Source organism: Anthonomus grandis, chromosome 15 (assembly GCF_022605725.1).
Source record: "Anthonomus grandis grandis chromosome 15, icAntGran1.3, whole genome shotgun sequence".
Classification (NCBI taxonomy): domain Eukaryota; kingdom Metazoa; phylum Arthropoda; class Insecta; order Coleoptera; family Curculionidae; genus Anthonomus; species Anthonomus grandis.
Window position 1 is genome coordinate 12,521,117 of NC_065560.1, and position 27,236 is coordinate 12,548,352.

The following is a 27,236-nucleotide window of genomic DNA, read 5'->3' on the forward strand; positions in this document are numbered from 1 at the left end:
AGTTGATATTCCTGAAAGTGGTATTGTAAATAACTTATTTCAACACATTGATGCCTCCTGTTTTTTTTTAAAGCTGATGGTGAATGTTGTAAGTAACATTGTGACGGAAACTAATCGTTTCGCTGAGCAGAAAAAAGAATCAACACTTTTAAAATGGTCCCGTATAAATAAATGGAAAGATACTAATCCTGAGGAGATTATAACTTTTATCGGTCTTCAAATTTGGATGGGGTTACTTCGTGCACCTAAATTGGCAGACTATTAGTCCAAAAAGCAAATTTATGTAAACCAAATTTCAAATGTGATGTCACGCAATAGGTTTGAGTTATTGTTGGCAAATTGGCATTTTCAAGATAATGAAAATGCTGATAGTTCCAATAGATTATACAAACTTGGACCCCTTTTGGACCAGCTGAAAGGGAATTTTCAAAAGTTCTATATTCCCAAAAAGCAAATATGCGTTGACGAAACGCTTGTCCCTTTTCGTGGAAGACTGGCTTTTATGCAGTACATCAAGAATAAACATAGGTTCGGCGTGAAGTTATAATAAAAATTATGTCTTGAAGGAGGATATACTTATGATCTGAAAATATATTGTCGCAAGGAAAAAATACATGGATCAAGCGTGCAAAAAACGTTGTTATGAACCTTTGCGAACCACTTTTGGACTGTGGGCGGTGCATTTACGTAGATAACTACTACACAAGTATGGAGCTGGCACACAAGTTACTAGAAAGAAAAACTCATTTAGTAGGTACGCTTAGAAAAAAATCGTAAAAATAATCCAAAAGATCTTATAAAAAAAGCTAAAGAAAGGCGAAGCATATAGTCAAGAGAGTAATACAGGAGTTTTAATTACAAAATGGCAAGACAAATGGGATGTTCTTACTTTATCTACCAAGCATACTGGTCAAATGATCAAAGTATCAACACGGCGTAATGCGGATATAGAGAAGCCAGATGTCGTTGCTGACTATAATACATGTAAAGCTTTTATCGATTTATCTGACTAAATCAAAGCATATTCCTGAGCTCTAAGAAAGGGAATTAAATGGTACCGAAAAATTGCAGTGGAATTGCTTTTGGGAGCGGCTATGGTAAATGCGTACATATTGTTTAGGGTAGTAACTGGACAAAAAATGACAATAACAGCATTTAGAGAAGAAGTTGCTACATCCCTTTTACATCTTTCCCAAGAAAATCAAAATGAGCGAAGAGATTCACAAATAAATGCAAATCGAGTGAAACATTTTGGAAGACGTCGGTACTGCTAAGCGGCGAAGATGCTGCTCTTGTTATTCCAAAATATCCCAAGAAAAGGGCAGGTCTGTGCCAGCTAAAAATTCTGCACAAACTAGATGGAATGCATTTAGTGCAATAAGTACTACTGCGTGACTTGTTTCACCGGGTGTCATATCTGCTTAAAAGAATAATAATTTTTATGATTTTGAAAACTGTGTACCTTGTATACCTAATCTGTACTTTGAGCTTCTAAAATGTCTTTAATTTTTCCTAATAAAAATATCTTCAAAAATAAACTTTATTTTTGTTCGACAAAAATTAAAAAACCTTGCATTTAACGCCATTTATACAAACATTTCGTGTGCTAATTATTACATTTTATACGCCAGGCCACGCTTTTTAAATTACCATTGATTTATATGGCTACTGAGAATCCCCGGCGAGCTACAGGCATAATTACAATAGCTTTCCTGTGAATCACGGCTGATTCACGTGGCATAAACTAATATGCTACCTGTGAGACACACTTGATTCACGTGGCAGTTAACGTGTTAAGGCCTGAAACTATGATGATATGTATCTTGAAATAACTAACATTTTGTATGATAGTTAAATGGTTAAATAGTTCAGAGTTCCCTCAACTCAAGCATTTTTCAGATGTACGTGGGTAAACCTAACACCCTATCTAATAACTAGTCTAAGGGCCTGTCTATAAAATTCTAAAAACTAACCTGTCTCCCCGACTCAACAAATCCCCCATAGATTCCATACTGTTTGAATTAAACTCGTTACTGTGAGAAGTATAATCGGTAGTATTGCTGACCAAACTCTCATCGCAAACAATACCCTCCTCAATCATGCCTCTTGGCTCAGTACGGCACTGACAATGATCCATATTCGTCCTAAATCGAATTTTTCTTAGAGTTTTTACCTAAGATAATTTGAAAATTTACCTTTGAGCTGTGGTATAGTCGTGCCACTTTTGCCACCACTCGGATGAAACCAAGTACCAAAATTGGCCAACGTGGTACCCTCTGCGCTCCTCTCGACTCAACCAGCCCATCACTAAAATTTTAACAAGTAAAAATTAAATATTTAATTTTAGATTAAAAAAAAAACTAACCGATTTCGTATTCGTTATGTCTGCAATACGGTTTCAGCCCTAAAGAGACGTGGCATACTTGAAACAGCAATTCGAGTAAAGGGGCTACTAAGCTGTTGTCTTCCACTGCCCACATTAAGAAGTCCTCCTGGGTCAGGCCACTTTTTTTGTCCACCTTAATAAGTCAACATATTTTATTAAATATCGAGGGTTTTAGATTTTATTCTTGATTGTTATTCTAAACAAAATGTTATTGGATCACTGTCTCAATTTGTCAAAATATATTTAAACATAGCGTACAACAATTGCTAGTTCTTTAAGGGAGTAGGCGCTATGCCTATAAGATTCTCCGAGAATTCCGCCAATGGATTATAAATAAAACTTTGAATAGAAAAATATTTGAAATTTGGGAACATGGATACAATAAAAATGTCATTTTTAATTTTTCAAAACAAAAGTATACATTATGATTAATATAGTTAGAAAGCAATGGACATTAAATGTCTGCTCCCGCGATTCAATCGTATCACTTTTATAATACTATACAGGGTGAGTCATTATTATTGCAAAAAAATTTAAGGGCATAAAATTGGTTAAATATTTTTAAATTGACTTTAAATCTAAACAAGACAAATTACATGGCATTCTCTATAACATTAGCAAACCGTCCGGATTTTGACAGCATAGAAGTGAAAAGCTCAAAGCAAGAAATGAAAGAGCTTTTAAAAATAAAATACTCGGGCATCATTATGGATACTTGGATATCTGTAATGGGAAAATCAAGTAGAAAAACTTGATTCATCATATTAGAAAAATAACTTATACAGGGTGTTTCAGAACTATGGGATCAAACTTTTAGGGGTTATTCAATGCAATAGTAGAAAACATTTGAGTATAGCAAACCATGTCCGGAAAATGGTCATAAGATTCTTTAAAATTTAAAAAGACGATAAATTATCTAATAGAATGTTATATGAACCTATTTTCTTATATAACTAGATTAAAAATTAAGTACTTAAAAGAATCATCCGAAAACAGTTTTAACTGGCCCCAAAAAGTTGACATTAATTTTAATTAGTCTTAAGACAAATTAAAATTCCGTACAAAAAATTTAAAATAAAATACAACATGGTAGAAAATTTAGATGTAAGATCTTTACATGTTTCTGTAGTTTTTTTTATTTTTTTTTCTAAATAAAATTATGTAAACATAACTATTGGCAATTATTGGTTTTTAATAGGGTGACTACTGGATAAAATTGGCAGCTACTGCTGAAAAGTAGCATTTTTTCAAAATTAATTTAGATTTAAAAAAAATGTTTTTAGCCGATCTGTCTATGGCTTTTGTTTAGCAACATACCATTTTATTGGAAAAAATAATAAGTGAATAACTAATTAAGTTTGCTGTTCACAACACATTTTCAAAGTCTTAAGTTGGCTTTTACTGGGGTGCTTACCCTAGGATCTTATGCATTTCATTTTTGCCTTTTGTAAATGTATTATCATAATAATTGTTCAAAATGTCGTCCTCCAATCTGAATATACCGATTTCCGTCGCACATGATTTTGGCGGACTTAAAATTTAAAATAACTAAAAATTTGATACTTGTTTTGAATTATTCCAAATAGCTTCTATAATACTTCTTAAAGCCTTGTTCTGTTTCTAATGGAGTTTCGTAGACCAAAAACTTTACATTTCCCCACAGGAAAAAATCTAGCGACATTAAATCGGGTGACCTAGGAAGCCAAGAAACTGCTCCACTGTTATCGTTTTTAAAGATAACAACACACAAGTGCTGGTAAATTGTTTAAAATCTCCAGCTATAAAATTTTTAAACATTGAGATTGACGTTCACATTTTAAACAATTGTTATGATGATATCATGTACAAAAGGCAGAAATTAAATGGATTAAATCCTATTTAAACAATTCATTGTCTTTCTAAATTTTCACGCTTCTTAGGGCCATAGTGCCGTAGTGATACTTTTCCGGATATGGGTCTCTATACTCAAATGTTTTCTACTGTTGCACTGAATAACCCCTACAAGTTTGACCCCATAGTTCTTAAACACCCTGTATATAAATTTTATGTCTTAAGAAACATTTTAAATAAAAACCTTTTGTTATCTGTATACAGTGCTTTCATTTCAAAACAATCCACCCTTAATAACTTTCTTAAAAAAAAAAAAAAAACACGGCAAGTTAGATATACAGGGGGACGTTTAATTATGCATTTACTGAAGTTCTGTCAATCACCTCCTCACCTCCAGCTAACCTCACTTTAATATGTCAAATGGGAACCCCCATCGTGTGATACATCATAGTAAGCAGCGTAAAATTCTCTATTCAACGGTACCAAAAAAAAATTAAATCGGTAAATGTGTAAGTAAATAGTTAGCGAAAATGTCTAGAAATAATGAATATTTTATTTACGCCAAACTTTGGTATTTTAAATGAATACTTTTAGTGTGGTACCTACATCATTTTAAAATTCTCACATTTTTTATAATAGATCATCAAAAAAAAAATACAAGCAATTAAGAAGTTAAAATGTGTGGTAACAAACAGTACATTTAGTTCAAGCAAATTATTTATTTTTTTAAGTAAAGAATGGGGACCGTTATTTGCGAGAAAAAAGAGTCTTCAAATTTTTTGCAAAAATCTTTGCAGTCTTATAACTTTGTATGTGTATTTATTTCACTTATATTTTTTGCGAAACCTACCTAATAGGTACAAAAAAACACTGCAATACCTTACATTTTTAAGGCGTTTAAAAATCAGGCGATTTAATATTGTTAAAACTGTCAGTTTGACGCGTGAAATTTTTCAATTTTAGTTAAAACAGTGAGTTAATAAAATGGTGTATACGCTAGCCAAAAGAATAGAAATAATTTTCCTTTATGGAGGTCAAGATCGGTGTGCTCGCAGAACCGCGAGAGCATTTAATGAAAGGTATCAAGATAAAAACGTGAGCCATAAATACGTATTAGAATTGATACGAAAATTTGAAGAGACGGAATCGATTTGCAATAAGAAAAAATATGAAAATAGAGTTGTCGATGAAGCATGCCAAGTTGAAGTACTAGGACAATTTGCTATGGATCCAACTTTGTCTATACCAAAGGCCGCAAAACTAACAAATATTTCGACTGGTTCCGTACATAAAGTTTTAACAAAAAATAAGTTCTTTCCTTTTAAAATTAATATTCTTCATGAACTCGGAGAAGATGATTTTGATAGGAGAATTCAATTTTGTGAAGTGATGTGCCAGCGAAATGACGACGATCCCCATTTATTGAAGATATGGGATAATGAAAATCCGCATGTTTTTCGGGAAGGCCATACCCAATATCCCCAAAAAATTAATGTTTGGGCAGGAATTTATGGGAATGAAATAATCGGGCCATTTTTTTTGGAAGAAAATTTGACTGGCGAAATTTATTTAAACCTTTTAGAAAATGCAATATAGCCTTCCATCATCCAATCTATGGAAAATCAAGTAGATCAAGATGGTGCTATATTATTGAATGAAAATAATATACATTTTCAGCAGGATGAAGCTCCCGCGCACTACACTTTGGTAGTTCGAGAGTGGCTTGATGAAAATTTTCGAGAAAAGTGGATTGAATGGCCTGTGCGGTCTCCGGACCTAACCCCACTAGACTTTTTTCTTTGGGGCTACTTAAAAAGCAAAGTTTATAAAACCCCACCTGAGAGTATTGAGAATTTAAAAAATAGAATATTTCAAGAATGCAGAGAAATTAGCGGGCAGACCCTTGCCAATGTTCGTAAGGAGTTTGAAAATAGGCTTTTTTATTGTCTTGCTAATAACGGCGCGCATTTTGAACATTTAATAAAATACATTTGTTAAACTAACTAAATTTGTTTTTCTACCCTACCGATTTACACTTTAATTGCTTCTTGGTCAATCATTTTTTTTTTTTACAACCATTGATAGCATAATGAATGCTCTTTAAAATAATGTATCACACCATGGGGTAGCCATTTGTCATACCAAAGTTTGGCGTAAATAAAACATTCATTATTTCTAGACAACTTCGCTAACTATTTGCTTACACATTTACCGATTTCATTTTTTTTTGGTACCGTTGAATAGAGAATTTTACGCTCCTTACTATGATATATCACACGATGGGGGTGCCCATTTGACATATTAAAGTGAGGTTAGCTGGAGGTGAGGAGGTGATTGACAGAACTTCAGTAAATGCATAATTAAACGTCCCCCTGTATATCTAATTTGACGTGTTTTTTTTTATTTTTTTTTCTATAATCCGCGTCTATCTTCAACACAGATTTTGGCTGAATTGGAGGCGCCTGGGGTTTCATCCAGGACTGTGCAGCGGAGATTAGTGGAGGCGGGGCTTCCTGGAAGGAGACCAGCAAAAAAACCCCATCTATCAAAAAAAAAAATGTAGCTGCTAGAATGTTATTTGCAACACGTCACCGTTACTGGACAGCTAAGGACTGGAATAAGGTTTTGTTTAGTGACGAGTCTAAATATAATATTTTTGGAAGTGATGGAGCGCAGTTCGTACATCGCCCAGCAAACAAAAGGCTTGATCCAAAATATGTTTCTGGTACTGTGAAGCACGGAGGTGGCAATTTAATGGTTTGGGGTTGTTTTTCGGGTTATGGAATGGGTCCTATCCACAAAATTGAGGGCACTATGGATAGATTTATGTATCGGACTATACTGGAAGATGTAATGTTGCCTTACGCCGAATGGGAAATGCCGCTAAGATTCACGTTCCAACACGATAACGACCCCAAACATACGGCCAAACTTGTGAAGGAATGGTTTTTGGCTAACAAAATTCAAGTTTTAAAATGGCCACCGCAATCGCCGGACTTGAACCCAATTGAAAATCTTTGGGAGATTATAGAGAAAAAGATTCGCACTAAAAACATCGGGAATCGTGCTCAATTATTTGAAGAAATCGAGAATGCCTGGAAATCAATGGATCCGGCTGTAATTTCGAATCTCATTGGATCGATGCCGAATAGATGTGAAAAAGTTATCCAGAATAAAGGGTACTGGACAAAGTATTAGGTTAGTTTTATTAGTATAGGGTACAAATGTACTTTAAGGATAAGTCTCTCTAATTTTGTCGCACAGAATTTTTTGCATTTTCTTATTTTTCCTAATAAATCTTGAGAAATGTTTTTTTTTTTTTTATTTATTTTAGTGCCTTTTTAAACTACTTCAAAACATAACATCCTTCAGCACAAAAAGAGGAATTTAATCATTTTTATCTTACATAAAAGACGTAAGTAGTCGAGTCTCTCTAATTTTGTCCGATACTGTATGTAGAGTTCATTTAGTTCGTTGAATGTTGTACAAAATTATTTACTTAAAGTAATTTATAGAAAAATACCCTTCGAGGTTGTTATACTCTAAGACTATTTTTGATGTACGGTCTTTATACATCTTGGAGATAAGAATGTTTGTATAAAGAAATTGTGAAATGAAAAAATATGTAAATCATAAGTATGAAACAAGAAATAAAAGCTAGAATTACCTAAAAGTAATACTAATGCAAATTTGAGATTTGTTAATAATTTTGCACCCAAAATAAATAATCTTATTTTCCTTGAAATTAAAAATTGCCAAAAAATCAATGCTTTTAAGAAAAAATGTCGATCACATATTTTTGAAAACATAGAAAGTTTCAAAAAACTCTTTTAGATGTAACTTTAAGTTTGCAAGTGTTAATAAGGTAGGTATGCAAATTCAAAGTCTAGCAGTTTTAGAAATTATTTTTATATAACTTAGGTATACTATTAGAAATTTTATTTAAATTTTTATTGGAAATTGTGATATTTCTTATAATTTTATTTTATTTATTGTGTATTGGATGACAGTACGACACATACAGGTGTTAAGTCATCTAGGAGAGTCGCTGTTATTTATTAGTTTGGAATATTGTAAACTTATCTGGGTATTACATATTTAATAGTAAATTTTTTGATTGGGATAAACACTTTGGATATATTAGTTTAGTTAAGCTTTAATTTTTTTTCTTTTGTATGTATATTATATACTTAGATAATAAATGGGGTAGATACAGGGTTACTGTACTTACCAAATAATAAAAAATAATAATATTCCTTGGGTTAAAATATTGAAAAAACTTTTTATAAACCTATGCTGAAATTTTAATTCCTCTTTCAATTGTTATAAATAATTTGAAAGTAAACGAGAATAATGAAATTGGGTATATCCCTATAGTTTCTATAGGAATATAGCCAATATAAGATATACCCAGGATAAACCCCTATAGGTTTTCTAAGGTGCTAAATTTAAATTTTTTGATAAATTTGATATCACTAACAGAGGGCGCCACGTATTACATTTTCAATTCTTAAATACAACAATGAAAACAACCATTTTATTTATTCAACTTAATTCTTATAGAATCAACGGTTTTGACAAAAGGGAAAAATTATTTCTCTATCTAATATTCCCTACAATAAGTTGAGCAAAAATCTGAGTAAAAATGTGAACAGTTGCGTTTGAATTTAGTTATATCGAAGGGTTATTTGGGATTACATTAAAAAAAATATTAAGAAATTCAAAAATGTGTAACCACAGTACTAAAAAGATCAACAGGGGGGTACATTTTTTCGGTTTTCTATGAATGTCTGTAATTTTAAAAGTACTCATCCCTGCGCACCTGCTTTATTGCCCGTTTACAGTTTATCATTGGCTTTTGCTAAGCTTTAATGTTTCACCCTTGGCCCCCACGGTCTCCCGACTTAAATCCGCAGGATTTTTTTTTTGTGGGGCCACCTTAAATCACTGGTTTATAGAAATCCAATTGATAATGTGGAGGAATTGCGTAATCGCATTATAACGTCTTGTGACATAATTCGGCAGACACCAGGAATTTTTGAACGTGTCCGCTAATCAATGCGACGTCGATTAGATGCTTGTATTGATGTCGGAGGAGCACACTTTTGTAAAAATAATAATATTACTTAAATAAATAATAAAAAATGAAATATTTTTTTATCACTTAAAAACTTGTATTTTAAATTAAAGATTGTAGAAGCAAAAGTTTTAAATCCTCAATTATAATTTTATTAAATTGGGCTGGCTTTTGTACTAAATTAATTAATAAAAATTTTATTATTAAAATTGCAATAAACTAAAAAAAACGAATAATTACTAGAATAAAGAAAGTCTAATCAAATATGAGCAACATGTCCATGGTTTTTAATTTTTTGTGCGAAAACCGTGCATCTAACGGGCAAAGTCCAAGGGATCAAAAATGTTGCAAATAAAACGGGGAATTTAAAAATATTTTTTAATACAAGAAAAACCAGTGGCGTACCATTTTTCTTTATAAAAGTATTCAGCGGAAAACCCGCACACACGCCACTGGAGAACATAAAAATGTTAAAAGTATGTTGGTAAATGGCTCTGGATACATAGACCCTGCATACCAATCTTTGTACAAATATCTACAGGGGTATTTAAGTTATCGAAAAAAATAATTTTTTTGTTAAAACTTTACCACCCTGTAGCTGAAAATCTAAAAGGTTTAGGACCCATGTTTATAGGCACTTTTTTGCGAATTTTTGTCCAAAGTTCTTAGGAAACGTTCCTGAATTTTGTCGCAATATATAAAAAAACACCCTGTATATATATAAATGTACCAGTGTGTTGTTTTTTTCAAACACAAAATGTTCATCCTCTGGGGCTCAGAATTAGAGTTTATAGATAGTGTTGAGCAACTAATTTAGCTTGAGAGCTAAATTTGAATAAGTTAAGGTTTAAAAAAGTAGATCTCATCCAAAAAATTCCATTCAAAGTTTATGAAGATTAAAAGAGAAGAACATTGAAATTTAAAGAAAGTTACATTAAGTAAACGATGAAACTTTATGATATGAAACGTATTATTAAAATTTACTTATTATAACGGGCTTGGAATCCTCATTTTTCTCACAAAGAACTTGATTTTGATTAATAAAAATTGGTTTTATTATCCGAATTCCAATTTCTTGGAATAAAATGAAACAAGAAAAAAGTGATTTTCAAATTATAGTAAATGTAAAAATCTCATCCATTATTCTCTAAGAGACCAACATACAAAATTGACGAAAAACAAAGAAAAACACAAAGTCACGGTCTCACAACATGTAATTAAACGGGCTACACGTGTTTCGCTCTAGTTAGAGCATCATCAGGCCTAAAATAAAAATACTACTTAAACAAAACTAAAAACTTTCATAAAACAATAGTTTTTTTTTAATTGTAAATAGTTTTTTTTTAATTGTTTTATGTAAGTTTTTAGTTTTGTTTAAGTAGTATTTTTATTTTAGGCCTGATGATGCTCTAACTAGAGCGAAACACGTGTAGCCCGTTTAATTACATGTTGTGAGACCGTGACTTTGTGTTTTTCTTTGTTTTTCGTCAATTTTATAGTAAATGTTGTGTTGTTATTTTGTAACATTTTGTGATTGATTTATTATTGTGAATCTGTTAATAGTTTCATTAATCAAAGGCAAAGTAGATATTGAATGATAATAACGAAGTGAAATATAGTGAACAAATAATTTTCAGATGTGAAGCAAACGTTTTTGTACCTCATACCTAAATAAATTTGGTAGAACATTTAAAATATTTAAAATTAATTGACAAGTTTAAGTTATTGGTCATTATTCAAGTCATTGGTATCATAAATGTACACATATATATAAAATATATTTAAAGAAAAAACTGACTTACTTTTTTATTCAAAGCATCCAAAGCCTTAGTATGATTCGGATCACTTTCGCTAGTATGAGGCTGATCGATGAAAAACTGGGGAGCATAAGTCAGCTTATTTTCGTTCGCGATAAACAGCAACGTTTGTTTCATATTTTCCAGTTCTTCTGAGTTCAAATATAAATCTCGGTCCATATCGAAGATTTTAAAGCAAACTAAAAATATCCTTCTTTAATAGTTGTAGATAAAGGCATTTATTATTATTAAAAACGTATTAAATTCTAGTTATTCAGGCCTGAGTAACTTCTTGGATGCCAAAATACTCATGCATTTACTTGCAATAATCGCTAAAGTCTTTAGTCAAAGAGAGAAGAAACATGATTTACCGAGTCCTCACTTGAGTACCGATAGAGGAAAAGTCTCGGCCTTTTCTACTTTCAATTTGGAGTAGAAATTCATGGATGGAGTTAGAAATTCATTGAGTAGAACACTAATTAGTAGAGGGGAATAGGAGAAACGCTAGAGAAACGCGTTTTTTATTTGACAAGTTGATACATTGATTTCCGCACCCAAGATCTCAGTTGACCAGACTTGTGTACTTTAAATCATAAATCCTCTTTTAAAATATATATTGTTGATTCGAGGATTTAGATTACGATATTCTTGAAGTTATTAACTGTTAGTATGTCAGTAATTATTAATTATTCTTAGATCAAGACATTGTTTTAAAAATATCTATTCTTACAGACATTCTTTTAAACTGAATTAATTAGCATTCTTTTAAAAGTAATATTGACTTACATTTCATCCGTTCGGCCATCGGGCCTCGACATGCCGCTGATATTCCACAACATAGTTCTTTAAAGTCGATGTGTTCATCTCGGTTAACGTCAAGCCCCAAAAACAAACTAAAAATTAAGCCTCTAATCACGCTTACTATAGTTAAATTGTAAACATAAGACACGAGAAGCACGTCACAGTTTTATAATCGTTCGTTGACTTTTTTTGACGTTATTTATTATTATTTACAAAATTTGCGTCGGTAAATCAATGAATACATTTATTGCTAGACTTACCCACGACAGGCTTTAGGAGGCACCGGAGGACAAACTAGCGAGAGCAAACAATTAAAATCCAAATGTCCAGTTACCGAGGAACTCTGGATCTGCCAGAAACATTTTTCTAACTCACAAATATCTTGCTCTTCCAGATGAGTTACTCCCGCCAATGTTTGGTAGAAAGTAGGGGTTTCCACTTCGGAACTGAGGGACACGCAAGGATTCGACAATAGCCTACAAAAAAAATATTTATTAGTTGCACTTAACAGAATTATAAAATGTTAAAGTACTTAACAATAAGAAAACCCGACTGTATGCTAAAGTAAAGCTATTACAGTTGCTAAAAACTTAATGTTATTGGTTCTAAATATGTCTATTCTACAGCACGCCACTGTCTTCCAGGCCAAAGTATTCGCTGTATTAAAATGCGGACAGAAAATCCTAAGCTGTGGACACCGCAATACAGTCGTACCAATATGCTCGGACAACAGAGCTGCCATTAAGGCTATCACGGGCGAAAAAGTAAGCTTCAAGCCTGTAAGAGTGCACAAAAGTCGAGGAAAAACTGGTGCAGGTTGGCTGCAGGGTCCAGCTCGTCTAGATACCTGGCCACGCAGGTAACGATTAAGCGGACGCAATGGGGCCAGAACCCATTGCGTCCGCTTAATCGTTATGCCCTTCATTATCGCCAAATGCGTAATGAAGGTCGCGTCAATGAAGGGTCTGCGGGACAAGTGGTTCCACCAAAGATGGACTGAGTCCCCTGCTATGAGACAGGCCAAAGCGCACATACACTACCGCTCAAAAGTATTTGCCCACCATGTATTCTTTTTAATATTTTAAAATAGATACAAAAATCTTATCTTTATACCTATATTTAGATTGTATCTCTTTTGTAAATTGCATATATGCTTAAACAGCATACCTATCAACTATGGTTCGTTGAAAAACACTGAGTATTTAAAAATAGTCTTGCAAATAACAAACAATGTAGTGAAAATATGCACTTCTTCTAAAAAACTAATCTGTTTACAGCTCATTTCCAATGAAATTTGAAACATTTAAAGGTGTTTAGTCTTGAAGAATTGATTTTGTGTAACATTGGTAAATAATTTCGCTTGCTTATTGACGATTGTCACCGTTTCTTCGCTGGTTTTTCAACATTCTTTAAAATGGCTAAATCAAAAGAGTTATCGGTAGAAACAAAAGGTATTATCATTGGACTTCATAAGGCTGGAAAGACTAACTGTCAAATTTCGACGGATTTGGAATTCTAAGGCGGACTGTCAATTATAATGTTAGGAAATTCACCAGAGAAGGAACTATTAGCAACAAACCTCGATCGGGAAGGCCAAAGGCAACAAGTTCAAAGAAGGATTTAAATATTACAATTACAAGAAAACGCAATAGACACCTTCCGCCCCTGAAATCACAGCAAAAATCAACAAGGGGCGTAAAAAAGCGGTCAGTGTTTCGAGAGTAAAACGACGACTTTATAATGCTGGTCTTAAAGGACGTTTAGCTGTATCAAAACCGCTACTGAAGGATGTTAATAAGAAGAAAAGACTTGAGTGGGCCCAATCACACAAAGAATGGTCTATTGATAACTGGAAGAAAGTTCTCTAGAGTGACGAGTCGAAACTCGAGGTTTTTGGAACGAAGAAGCGAGTTTTTGTTCGCCGTTATGCCAATAAAAGGGTCGCTAAGAACTGTACGGTGGCCTCAGTTAAACACGGTGGTGGTTCAGTGATTGTGTGGGGTTGTTTCGGAGGATCTGCAGTGGGCGATCTAATTAGAACAGAGGGAATTTTTCGAAAAGAGGGTTACAAAACAATTTTAAGTGACAATGTACTTCCTTCTGGTACTCGAATAATTGGGGAAAAATTTATCTTTCAACATGACAATGACCCCAAGCACACGTCGAAATTGTGCAAGCAATATTTAGGTCAATTACAAAGGCAACATCTTCTGAAAGTTATGGTTTGGCCCCCACAATCATCGGACCTCAATCCTATCGAATTACTGTGGGATGAACTGGATAGACAAGTGCGAAAATCATGCCCCACATCAAAAGAAGACTTGTGGAGGAACATCCAAGAAGAGTGGCACAAGATACCTCAGGAAACTTTGGACGAATTAATTAGAAGACTACCGAAACGCTGTGAAGCTGTTATTAAAAATCGAGGCAGACATGTAGATGAATCCAAAATTTGATTTTCTTAAATTGAATTAATTGAAAAATGTATTGTTTATATTCATTTTGTTATAAATAAACCATTTCATAAAGATAACTGATGGGTTTATTATTTTTAGTGAAAACAGTCATATGTGGGCAAATACTTTTGACCGGTAGTGTAGGTAGGCCCTCTGCCTGTCTCACAAAAATCTACTACGCCTAAAAAGACGCGAAATTTGGCTAGTGACAGATCTTTGGACCGGACACTGGCACTTAAGAAGCCATCTCCATACCATCAGTATTGCAAACAACCGGTGATTGAAACCGGTGAAACCGAATGCCGGTGATGCTGGGAGGAGGATGAAACCGTTGACCATGTAATCGGGAGTACCCAGCACTCACGCGCGCCAGGTTCAAATACTTGGGTAATACCTTCAGTGCAACGAGTGACTTTAAGTCCTTCAGACCAAAGAGCCTTATCGGTTTTTCTAAGGCAATTGGGCTCTGGTAACCCCGGTGGGGCATGACGGGTCTGTCAGGAGGCCTATATGCACAACTGCCTCTGGCAGCCCACTGTTTTCACAATTTCATGTCTATCTATTATGAATATTATTGTAAGTCTATTATAGTTTTATTATACAGTGGTGGCCAAAAGTATGGAAACTTTTTTAATTTGTATTTTTTTTAAGAAACCAGGCACTATAATAAAGTTACTCATATTGTGATAAAGTATATATAATATATTACCTAACTTAACATATTAATTTGAAATTAAACGTATTATAAAAAGAAAATGAAATAAAATTAATATTTTCTTGGCCAAAAGTTTGGAAACTGAAGAAAGTTATTCATATAAATTACATCTAAATCAAAATCTGCTAATATTTTGTGGCATATCCCTCCGAATTTATTACTTCTCTACATCTTCGTGGCATAGAATCGACAAGTCTTGCACAGTCTTCACTGGAAATGGCAGCCCACTCAGTTTGCAGTATTTCCCACAGTTGAGCCTTGTTTGAAATCGAATGGTTTCGAATCTTCCTGTCCAAATGATCCCATAAATTCTCTATGGTAATCAGATCTGGGGACTGTGAAGGCCAATCCATTAAAGCAATGCTCTGTTCATTTAACCAGTGTTTCACAAATTGGGACTTGTGTTTAGGGTCGTTCTCTTGCTGAAACAACCATCTCAAGGGCATTTCCTCCTCAGCATAAGGCAACATGTTGTTCTCCAATATGTCTTTGTATAGAAAACGGTCCATTATTCCATCAATTTTAACCAGGGGGCTAACACCTGATCGGGAGAAACAACCCCACACCATTACGCTTCCACCACCATGTTTTACCGTAGGCATTTGGTATTTGTGGCTGTACCTTGTACCTTTTGGTCGCCGGACATAACGTCTCCCGTCACACCCAAATAATTGAAACTTACTTTCGTCACTAAACAATACAGTATTCCAATTTTGGTGAGACCAGGTAAGATGATCTCATGCACATTTCAAGCGATCCTTTCTATTTTTCTTTGATATTAGTGGTTTCTTTACAGCAACTCTTCCAAAAAACCCCACTTCATTTAGTCTTCTTCTCACCGTGCGAGCAGACACAGAAATCCCCATTTCACTCATTTCTCCAGAAATATCTATAGAAGTTTTCTTTGGGTCGTTCATCGATATTCTTTTCATTACCGTCATAGCCCTTTTGAGACAACCTTCTTGGTCTTCCTTGCTTGTGGGCTACCGAAACATTTCCTCTCTCTTCAAATTATTTAATTATTTTTGAAACAGTGCCTTTTAAAATGTTTAAATTTTTACTTATTTCAATTTGTTTATAACCCTTCTGGTATAGTTCAACTATTTTACTTTTTAAATCACTAGATAAGTATTTACACTTAGGCATGATGCCTGTCTTCACTCAAACAAAATCGTACCGTTAAACAGCTTGTAGTAAACAATTATTATGATTTTATTAAAGGTTTCCAAACATTTGGCCACAAAGAACTTTTCCAACAATGATGAACTCCTCTTTCATCAAAACTAATAAACAACATTCTTTTGCTTTACCTCCATTGGAATTTCTTTATTTGCTGATAAGCTGTTTATTTATATTTTTGAGAGTTTTCGCATTGCGATATTTTCTGCATTTTTTGAAAAAGTTTAAAGTTTCCATACTTTTGGCCACCACTGTATGTTACATGGGTAAATGTATTTGTCGATTCATTCACATTAGGTATATAAAACGTGAGCGAATATCTACTTTAAGCAAATAGAGCAAAGAAAAATGTTTTTGTAAAGATTCTAAACCATATCTGCTACAAAAAATTAATGAATTAATAGCAAAATTATATACAGGGTATCCCGGAAAATGTGGGAAATCTCTCGGATTCAGGTAGAAAATAAAAAAAATAATATGGAAATTTCCTATTAAAAAATTTAGTATAGACCTTCCCTATGAAGTAAAAAAAGAGGCCGCTGTAATCGGTTTTTCTTGAATAACTTTTGAAGGAGGGAATTGTCTCCTAGTCTTGTATGGTATGCATATTTACGCATTATGAATTTTTGGAGTCTTAATGATTACATATTTCAATAATAATATTGATACAAAACATTTTTATTTTTCGATATTTATTTTTATTTGGAACACATTTTATAAATAAACCAAAACTAACTAATATCTTTTTTGATAATATGGAATAAAAAATTATTAATACTTAGTATAACACTGCCATCCCGAACAAAGTAATGAAACGTGTTACCCAGAAAATAATATTATTTTTCAATCACATCAATCTGAAACTAACATTTCGTTTGATTTGCCAATTACCGAAATACTCAATCAAGAATACAACGAAACTATTGATAGAATGCAAGCCGAATTTATAAGACTTTCGGATATATTAAAAAAAGATCAATGTCCTTCGAATATCACAGTGCTAAAAAAATTTGTGACAACATTGGAGAAAATGCAGACTTCGTCACAAATAGTATCTATGTTTTCTCACACGACTCGATTTTCCAGGAACCGAAAAATTCTAGTACAACCTACAGCTATAGCTCGAAGAAAGGAAAGGGGACTAAAAGGTCAAAATCGTATACAGTCTGGAAGACCAACCACTCTGGAAAAAAAGAAGAAGAAACCTCACAACATTAGTTTAAGCATAGAAAAAAACGAGTCTAGTGCAAAAAAACACTAACTTAACTCAGTTCAATAATTTAGTAAGTAATATTAATAAATACCCATGTTACAGAGATTTTTTAGTTCTTAGGTTCTTAATAACATTAGTTCTTATGTTTTTAGTTCTTATGTCTTTGAGTGTGCAACAATTTTCTTGAATTACCCCATTTGATAAGCATTTCCATAAGGATTTGAAATATAAATATTGTACTTTAATCAAAAGTTTTTTTAACTGTACATTATTATAAGTTATGTATTTGCCTAAATGTTGAGAATTTTAAGGAGAATCCAAAAATCAAATAAAATTTAAATTTCTATTTACCGAAAACGTCAAACAAAAAAGTTAAAGGGGCGGTACATTTATAACCGGACGCGAACATTGTGTACATAAAAGTCCAATAAATTAATTTATGTGCGTATTTCATTAGTTTTACATACATGACTGAAACAGTGTAGATATTTACTCAATATGTAATCAAAAATTTCGCTTACAAATCATACACCAATACAGTTAATTTCTGTACCCGTAGTGGAATAGAATATGTAACTAATATTCTGCAAACAAAAACTACCCTAATTCAGTCACCCTCGTGACTGTAATGGTAGAGGAATTGTAAATTCACTGACGGGTCTATCAGGAGACCTATATGCACAACTGCCTCTGGCAGCCCACTGTTTTCACAATTACATGTCTATTCTATTACGAATATTATTGTAAGTTTTATATACTCGCCGGCACAAAATTCCGCCACCCTGAAATATTGGCCAAGTTTGATGTTTTATAATTTTTTTATTTTTTATCAGATTCTCATGATTTTGCCATCAGTTTTTAGATACATTTGTTGTGATTTTTTAAAATCATTTTGTAAAGCAGCATTTTTCGATTAGGCTATATTATACAGGAGTAAAACAAACTGTTGTTTTTTCTCGTAATTTCAAAAGGCCCTGTAGGAAAATTAAGGTGGATAATTCTGTTTACATACTGTTCCTTGTAATCTTTGATGTATTCTAAGCATTTTGATTTTTGATTCATTACATTATCTCATTTCTGCTGCGAGCTGCAATTTTTTTATTAAAACGCTGATTTGAAGCTTATTTTTATATAATTAATTTCAAGTTTTCGGTTAAAAATTATCGACGTTGGCTAAGGACGCAATTAATGTGACATAAAGTTTGACAGTGTCACTATTATAATTTGTTGTGTGTCAATATGGTATTAACTCCAGCAGACGTGAGTAGAATGGTTGCGTTAATAGAGGATGGCCGTAGCAAAAGTTATGTCGCCCGTACTCTTGAGATTTCCGCGGTATACAGTTCGAGATGCCTGGAATAGGTATTTACAGACGGGAATTTTTACTAGACGACAAGGCTCTGGCAGAAGGAGAATGACCACTGCAGCTGATGATCACTTTGTCACCATTAGTTCTTTAAGAGATCGAAGATCTACTGCTGTGTGTCTAAAAAATGACTTGCGAATACTTCATGGAGTAAGTGTAAGTGAAAGAACGATACGTAGAAGATTAGCAGAAGCTGGACTTTATTCACGAAGGCCAGCAAGATGTCCACAATTACTTCCTCGGCATCGACAACACCGACTGAGGTTTGCAAGATCGCATTTTGAGTGGACTCTAGTACAGTGGGCAAACGTACTATTCACAGATGAATCCAGGGTTTGTTTAAGGACGCCGTATGGTCGTGAGCGGGTATACAGACGTAGAAATGAAAGATATGCCGACTGCACCATTTCAGAACAAATCTCATATCGTGGCGGTTCAGTCATGATATGGGCGGGTATTTCTACCGAAGCACGTACCAATCTTGTATTTATTGAAAATGGAGCTCTAACCGCCCACCGTTACATTGAGGAAATCCTTCAAGAAGTTGTTGTCCCATTTGCTCCATTCATTGGGAACCAATTTACATTAATGCATGATAATGCTAGACCTGACGTTGCACATGTAGTGAGTGAATATCTGGATGAAGTTGGACTCCCAAGATTGGAATGGCCCGCATGTAGCCCGGATCTCAACCCAATATAACATCTTTGGGATCAACTTAAAAGGGCCGTTCGTCGTCGTCCTGTACAACCACAAACCTTGCAAGACTTACGACTAGCGCTGATCGAAGAATATGAGGCTATTCCTCAAGAAAGAATAAGAAACCTTATTCATTCGATGCCGCGAAGACTGCAAGCTATTATTGCTGCGAGAGGAGGAAATACACGTTATTAAAATTGTTTTTTTTTAATTAACTTTATGATATACCTAGTGTATGTTTCTCCTAATAAAAATACGCTTCAAATCAGCGTTTTAATAAAAAATTTGCAGCTCGCAGCAGAAATGAGATAATGGAATGAATCAAAAATCGAAATGTTTAGAATACATCAAAGATGTGATGAAACAGTATGTAAACAGAATTATCCACCTTAATTTTCCTACAGGTTCTTTTGAAATTACGAGAAAAAACAACAGTTTGTTTTACTCCTGTATAATATAGCCTAATCGAAAAATGCTACTTTACAAAATGATTTTAAAAAATCACAACAAATGTATCTAAAAACTGATGGCAAAATCGTGAGAATCTGATAAAAAATAAAAAATTTATAAAACATCAAACTTGGCCAGTATTTTAGGGTGGCGGAATTTTGGGCCGGCGAGTGTATATTATATGTTACATGGGTGAATGTATTTGTCGATTCATTCACATCAGGTATATAAAACGTGAGCGAATGTCTACTTTAAACAAATAGAGCAAAAAAAAAGTTTTTGCAAAGATTCTAAACCATATCTGCTACAAAAAATTAATGAATTAATAGCAAAATTATATACAGGGTATCCCGGAATTGTCTCCTAGTCTATTGTAGTAAATCGCATTCCTTGGGTATGGTATGTATATTTACGCATTATGAATTTTTGGAGTCTTAATAATTACATATTTAAATAATAATATTGATACAAAACATTTTTATTTTTCGATATTTATTTTTATTTAGAACACATTTTATAAATAAACCAAAACTAACTAGTGGTTGTTCCCAATAATGTGCTATTTAAAAAAATAAAGTAAATGCCAAAATTAATAGTTTGGACATTGTAAATAGGCGTGTAAACGATTTAAGTCATAAAATGCTAACGAAGCTAATGAAAACTATTTTTCCGTGATTACTTGCTTAAAAATTAATCTTTTTTGATAATATGTAATAAAAAATTAGTAAGCGCACCGTGGTTATCAGTTACAGCTTGCAAACTTCGAGGCATACTTAACATGAAGTTTCTGGTATATTCTTCGGTTATTTGGTCCCATGCGTCATCTTTCTTTAGGCGTAATTCATTCTGATTTCTAGGCCTAAAGTTATCTTCATACATATATTTTGCCATTTTAACCCCAAACGTTTCCAATTAGGTTAATATCAGGGCTTTTCAAGGGCCACGGTAAAGCTTGAATTCGTCTTTCATCTAGATAGTTTTGAATAGTATGTTTAGAAGCATTATCATGTAGAAGATAAAATCTTGCCCATAGACTATACCAACCGATGGCATCATAACATTGTTAAGAACATTGCAAAATCCTAAGGCATTAAGCCTTCCCTGCACTATTTGACAAACGCCTGGTCCTCTAAGGGCCGGTTGTATAAATCAATTTTGATCTTAGGTTCAACGGAACGCCGATCAAAATGTGAACTGCGTTCATTCGATATTCTGTTGTTCAATGTAAACTGAACTTTAGTTCAGCTGAACTCAGGTTAGTTTAGGTTGGCACTACAAATATTTAGTTACTTTTGGTTTATTTTTATTTTTGACATTTAACATAACCTAAAAGGAGAGGTTTGTTTTGTTTTTGTTTGATTTGGCAGGCTGGGTTGCTTGCAAGTAAAAAAAAGTAGAAGTTTATAAAAAGTGTATTTTCTACTTGGTGTGGCTGGTACTACTAATTAAACTTGATTTTATATACCTATAGGTAAGTAGAAATTGATATTTTTGCAAGCCGTTAAATACTTTCGAAATTTTATTGTAGTAAGTATTGCTTTTATTTTATTGGGTACAGTGTTTAGTTTTTGTATTTATTATTTAAAATTTAAATTCTTGTTTGGTGGTGGAATATTTTATAAATGGATCCTTGTAAGAAAAGAACTATTAATTTCAGTAAAAAGGAGGTTGGCATATTAATGAGCCTTGTACTAAAATATAAGGGCACAATCGAATGTCGAAAGACTGACAAAATGAACAACGATTTAAAGCAGAAAGCTTGGGAGCGTCTATCAAATGAATTTAATAGCATTTGTGGAGATCCTTTCAGAGATGCAAAAGTTCTTCGTGGCAAGTATAAAAATCAAAAAAAAAGGTCAAAACAAAAATTTGCTGATGAAAAAACATACCTACGAGGAACTGGAGGAGGGCCTGTAAAACCTAAGATAATTGACGATATCGACAAACAAGTTAAAGAAATTATAGGTACTCAGATGACAGGCTTTGATTCAGAATTTGATGGAGATAGTAGTAAGTTTTAGAAAAATTAATAATAATTCAATTAAAATTTGTATTTGTTTCAGAATATGGCAACATGCAGATGGAAACTCCTGAGGGATCTCGTTTTAATATTTCTGATTCAGGTAAGACTTTATCGTTGTTTTTAATTAATAGCGTCTATCAATGATTTTTTTTTCAATAGAGTTACCTAATGAAGACATAGAGCAAATGGAGGAAGATGGCAAAGATTCTAATGAGAAAGATAGTTTATTGTCAGGTATAGGTAAACGCTATCCCTATACTTATGTTTCAATTATTAGTATTAATAAACAATATGTTTAGATGACACTTTCTTCTATTCTGACTATTCTTATTTTAGCTGCTTTACCTACCAACTGGAACAAAATAACCCCAGAAAAGCTTCACACTCCAAAATCGAAGCCATGGAAAACCATTTTGAAGAAGGCTTGTGCTAATAAGGGTAAATTTTGTAATAATTATTATATTTCAAATTATTTAAATTTATTTTAATTTTAAGAAAATAAAAATGTTCTGTCAAATAAAATTATTTCCTGGGCTGCAAATAAAGCTGAATTAGTCTCCAAGGAGACAGAATATCCTGAAAAAGAACATCTTTTGAGAGTAGAAATGATGAAGGAACGCCACAAACATCAAATGGCACTAGAAACAAAGGAGAGTGATGAAAGAATTCTTATTCAAGCTAAGAAAGCTGAACTAGAGCTGGAGATCCTTCAACTGAAAAAAAGATCAGCTGCTATCTGCTAATAAATGATGTCTGTTTTAAAAATTTAAAAATATGTATATGTAAAATAAGTTGTATTTTATTTATAAAATAAAAAAATGTGTTTAAAATTTAACCAATTCTTGTTAATTTTATGTATGGAAATGCAAAATTAAAAATGTTTTTGTGGTGGGTGGTGGGTGTCAAAGTAATAAAGACCGTAAAAAAAAGTTTTTATTGCAATTTTGAGTTCTACTCATGTGCTACATTATCTAACAAAGGCTGAAAATACTCAGTTATCAAAGCTTGCCGAACCACATTATTTAGGGCTATATTCTCAACACCTGGTTGTACCACAGGTATAGGGATATTTCCTAATTCAACAGTCGGTTCAACTTCTTCATTTACAAGGGGAACGTCATCTCTCAACATGCATGCAATATTATGAAGCACTGCACAGGAGACAAATATTGCTTCCACTTTTTGCACATTTAATTTAATTCCTAATGCCAATATTGGGAATCGACGTTTTAATACACCAAAGCATCTTCATCACGTTCTCGTTCTCATTTGTGCTTCGTTGAATAAATGTTTTACAGGAGTGGTTAGGTTAGAAAGTGGTGTAATCAGGTATGGTTTGTTACCATATCCACTATCACCCACTAATAAATTTTCGCCAAAATCACCATTTTCAAATCGAGCTCGTACTGTTGAGTTCCTAAATATATTTGCGTCATGAGCAGACCCAGGCCATCTGCACACATTGTCCCAAATTTTTAGTTGTGAGTCGCATATTGCTTGTATTTTAAAAGAAAAATAACCTTTTCGGTTTCCAAAAATTCTTCTTCTCCACCAGGAGATTGGATTTTTACGTGGGTACAATCCAAAGCCCCAATACATCTTGGGAATCTGCTAATGTTGAAAAAACCCTGTCGGACATTATTTATTTCTTCATCGGGTAGTGATATACAGGTTTCATGCATATGTGCAATTGCCCGGGACACTTTATTAATAACTCTGCTTGCTGTAGATTTGTCTACACCAGAAAAATCTCCAGCTGCTTGCAAAAAACCTTAAAGTTAGGAGTACCATTTCTGAAGCCGATAGAGCGTGATTCCTTAAAAATATAATAAGTACCTATATCATAATACGTAGTAAAATAAATAAAAATATACTAATTTTACCTTCTGGTTGTGAAAGAGACTGTGGGAGAAACACATTCACTAATGTAAGCAACTGTCTTTTTCGTCAAGCGAAATCTTTGTAAAAATTCATTATCTATCCATTTAGTAAAATGATCAGGACGTTCTCTGAATGTCCGTGGCATTCTAGGATTCATTACAGCATTCACAAGACCCAAAAAATCTTCATCATCAGTAATAACTTCGTCGTTAAATTCATTCATTTTTATAAACCCAATAATAATGAGAAGGAGATAAACAAAGCACAAAACTTGTGAATGTGAGGTTAGAAAATCACTTGAACGAAAGTTCGGCTTCTTGAACAGCGACAAGTGGGCGTTCACTTGAACTTCGAATTTGAACTTAGATCAGTGTCAAATATTATTGATACAACAACTTTTTTACTTTGAACTGCAGTTCAACAATAAACTACAGTTAAAAGTGTTTATACAACCGGCCCTAAAACTAATTCAGGTTAGAATAAACTAATTAACGTTTATACTAAAACGTCCACTTTGATTAGTCTTATGTGTATATCTTTCAACACATCTGGTATTAGAAGGTATTAGAATTTCCCATATGTTGTTTTAGTGTGCATATTGATCGGCAAATTCTAAGCTTCCCTGTTTATTTGCTTCATTAGCAGCTGTATTAGCAGAACCAGGAAAATGCGTGTCTTCTTTCGCCTTTATTGCTGTTTCAAACGGATTGTTTCCTAGAAAGCCAACTAACTCTCTATCTTGAAAGTCGTTTGAAATTTTTGGTCGACCAGAACCTGGATTTCTTACAATAGCTCCATATTCTACAATTTTGCCTTAGCTAAGGAAACGGAATTTTTACTAATGCCCAATTCTTCTTATAGGAACTCCATCTATCAGACGAGTGTATATTATCGCTTTTTGTTGAGGAGATATTGCAGGCATTTTGAAAGAACGATTTTGTTAACGCGGCTGTCACAAAATTAAATTAATTTTGACATCAAAATATATTATTCTAATAGACCAAGAGATTTAGGAGATTTTGCTGTCCCAGTTTTTTTTCGGCACGATAGTATATTATATTGGTTAAATTTTTAGCACCCGGTATGATACTCTGAAATAATAAATATGGATAGCCTGAACCTTAAACTAAAGAAAAGGCACCTGTTCATTTTCGATAAAATGAACTGCTTTGGAAAAAAAATTAAATATTTGGTGGTTCTAGTAGTAAAAACTATGAGAAAAAAATATTTTTTACAGGGTGACCGATGGAAAAAAGGAATAGTTTTTTTTTAATTTGGCTACCAGCGTTATATTGTTGCGCTTATTGCAAAAAGTAGCAAGAACTTTGATTTCTTAAATGGAATATCCTAGATATTATAACTTTTTTAATTATTTATCTAATTCTGAGCAATATGGCTCTGACCTGTCTACAAATTAAATACTTCATAAAGTTGACTGAATTAGTTTTCTTAACCATTGATTAGACACCTAAAAAATAATTTTTAATTGTCTATAGTTTATGCTAGGGAATTATGGCTCTTATTAAATAATCAGTATAATTAGCTACGGATTATTATTCGATTGTAAAAAACATTTTATCTCTATGTTTAAATTAGCCGATGTATACCATGATATTATTTATTTTTGTCGCATTGCAATTGACCAAATTTTTAATGAGTGTGATATTGATAACCTTTATTTTGAGCCTATTTAATTATCGGTATTTTATATTTTCTTTATTTTTTAAATAAAATCATTTATTTGCATTTTAAAAGTAGATAATATGTCCTAAACTTAAAATTTAAGTTCATGTACTTCATTTGTTATCAACAGGTATACACTTTACTTTTTATTTACAAAATTGCCTGTTCATTGTTAGAAAGGTAAAAATTGGTTTTTGTTACGACGCAGGTCGTATCTTTAAAAAGAAACGGCGGATAATGGCGTCAAGTAATATTAATCTTGTAGACACTCACCATTTAGACAAAATAGTCGAGTCCTTATTATACTTGATCCATGCTTTAAAATCCTCAAATCCAACCTTATCCTGTCCCACTCCAAAAAGGGACATAATAGTCCTGTCCCAGCTAATATTTGGTTTAATTGTGCCGCCATCAGAGGGCGGTAGCGTTCCCTCAATCTGGAGGGCCGCGTGGAACTCACTCCTTGTAATGTACGTTCCGGAGTCATTACAGTAAAGAGTCCAAAGAAACCTGGAATAATAAAAAAACGAGATATAATTTACGATATCACAATACTAGATACTACTAACTTGATCTTTTCATCTTGATAGCCTTTAGTAAGCAATACTAAACCGCATATAAGATCTCTAAGACCGATTCCTCTTGGACCTCCGCCACACGCTATGTATAACCTCTCGACTATCGGAGGAGGCACTCCATCTCCTAGGACATGTTGGGCGAACACAGATTGGCCTAGGAGGGTGCCTCCATTAGTTAGCCGCTTAAAAGCTTCACATACTCGCCTCAATTCTGCTTCTGACACTGGAAATAAAGAATGGGGTTGGTTATACAAGGTTTGACACTAAAGGTGTTCACACACCAAAGACGAATTTAGTTAATTATCTAGACAACTGATTAGTTATTTTTAGGAAGGAAATAGAACCAACTGTGTTATGCTTAATGTTTTCGAAAAAACTCTCCATGTTATCTCTGTGACAATCTCTAGCAAAATTTATTTGCAAGATAAATGTAGCTGCTTTAGAAGTCTAATCTCATCACTACCCTATAGTTCCTAATAAAACCGCCAGAAGGAGCAATTTGTAATAATTCCAGTTTTTTCATTTTGCTCCAAAAATTCAAAGTATAAGTTAATGTTTAAGTTTTCACAGAAAAAGAGATTTCTCTTATTAAATTTTTAGTTACGCTCTCTTGCGGTGAAATACGGAACTTAAAAATAATTTCCAGAATTTTCTCATCGCCACTTTTATAATAATAAAAAAAATTCCATTGTTGCCAGATGTACAGGTCCTGAGATACAGCCGCTTATTTGGCCACCCGGTACAGGATACCAACTATCCACAGGAATAGATTGTTATGGCAAAGATTTCAAGAAAAGTTGAATTCTCATTTGAAGGGTTAGGGGAAAAAAGCAGGTAAGTCAATTTTTTTGATATATTGAGATATTGGGAGCATTCAGTTCAGAATTAGCGTAAGTATCTTTAGAAATACTTAAACTGGATAAAAAGCAGGCCAGTCAGCCGATATACGGCTTTAAAGTTGTACTATAAGAGAAAAAAGCAAGTAAGTCAAGCGAAAAGAGGAAAAAACCAGGCTAGTCAGTAATTATTACGAAACGCCGCCGCCGCCATTGCCACCTGGCACGGTTCCTGCTACCGCATTATTAGTGTGTCAACAGCATTTA

General features: G+C 33.3%; 2 protein-coding genes across 4 annotated transcripts in view; one reads left to right on the forward strand and one right to left on the reverse strand.

Annotated features, from left to right (window-relative positions):
• LOC126745283 (ubiquitin carboxyl-terminal hydrolase 32) overlaps positions 1–27,236 on the reverse strand; it is a 144,466-nt gene that overhangs the window by 98,449 nt on the left and 18,781 nt on the right. For all 3 annotated transcript variants that reach the window (XM_050453050.1, XM_050453048.1, XM_050453049.1), the window contains exons 2-9: positions 26,125–26,356; positions 25,829–26,065; positions 12,151–12,366; positions 11,876–11,982; positions 11,096–11,289; positions 2,366–2,519; positions 2,196–2,307; positions 1,974–2,144 (exon numbers count right to left, since the gene is read on the reverse strand). In XM_050453050.1, the coding sequence (XP_050309007.1) occupies positions 1,974–2,144; positions 2,196–2,307; positions 2,366–2,519; positions 11,096–11,289; positions 11,876–11,982; positions 12,151–12,366; positions 25,829–26,065; positions 26,125–26,356 (1,423 nt within the window). The remainder of the gene's footprint in view (positions 1–1,973; positions 2,145–2,195; positions 2,308–2,365; positions 2,520–11,095; positions 11,290–11,875; positions 11,983–12,150; positions 12,367–25,828; positions 26,066–26,124; positions 26,357–27,236) is intronic.
• On the forward strand, positions 21,482–22,826 carry LOC126745286 (myb/SANT-like DNA-binding domain-containing protein 3). Its single transcript, XM_050453052.1, has 5 exons — positions 21,482–21,978; positions 22,032–22,091; positions 22,151–22,225; positions 22,328–22,429; positions 22,487–22,826. The coding sequence occupies exons 1-5, from the start codon at positions 21,591–21,593 to the stop codon at positions 22,732–22,734; spliced, it is 873 nt and encodes a 290-aa protein (XP_050309009.1). The 5' UTR covers positions 21,482–21,590; the 3' UTR covers positions 22,735–22,826.

Excerpts from the sequence above, each read along its gene's own strand:
- LOC126745286 (XM_050453052.1), top strand. The coding sequence starts at position 21,591 with ATGGATCCTTGTAAGAAAAGAACTATTAATTTCAGTAAAAAGGAGGTT. Across the intron at positions 22,092-22,150 it reads TTTTAATATTTCTGATTCAG|AGTTACCTAATGAAGACATA; the intron begins GTAAGACTTTAT and ends TTTTTTCAATAG. Across the intron at positions 22,430-22,486 it reads GAAGGCTTGTGCTAATAAGG|AAAATAAAAATGTTCTGTCA; the intron begins GTAAATTTTGTA and ends TTTAATTTTAAG.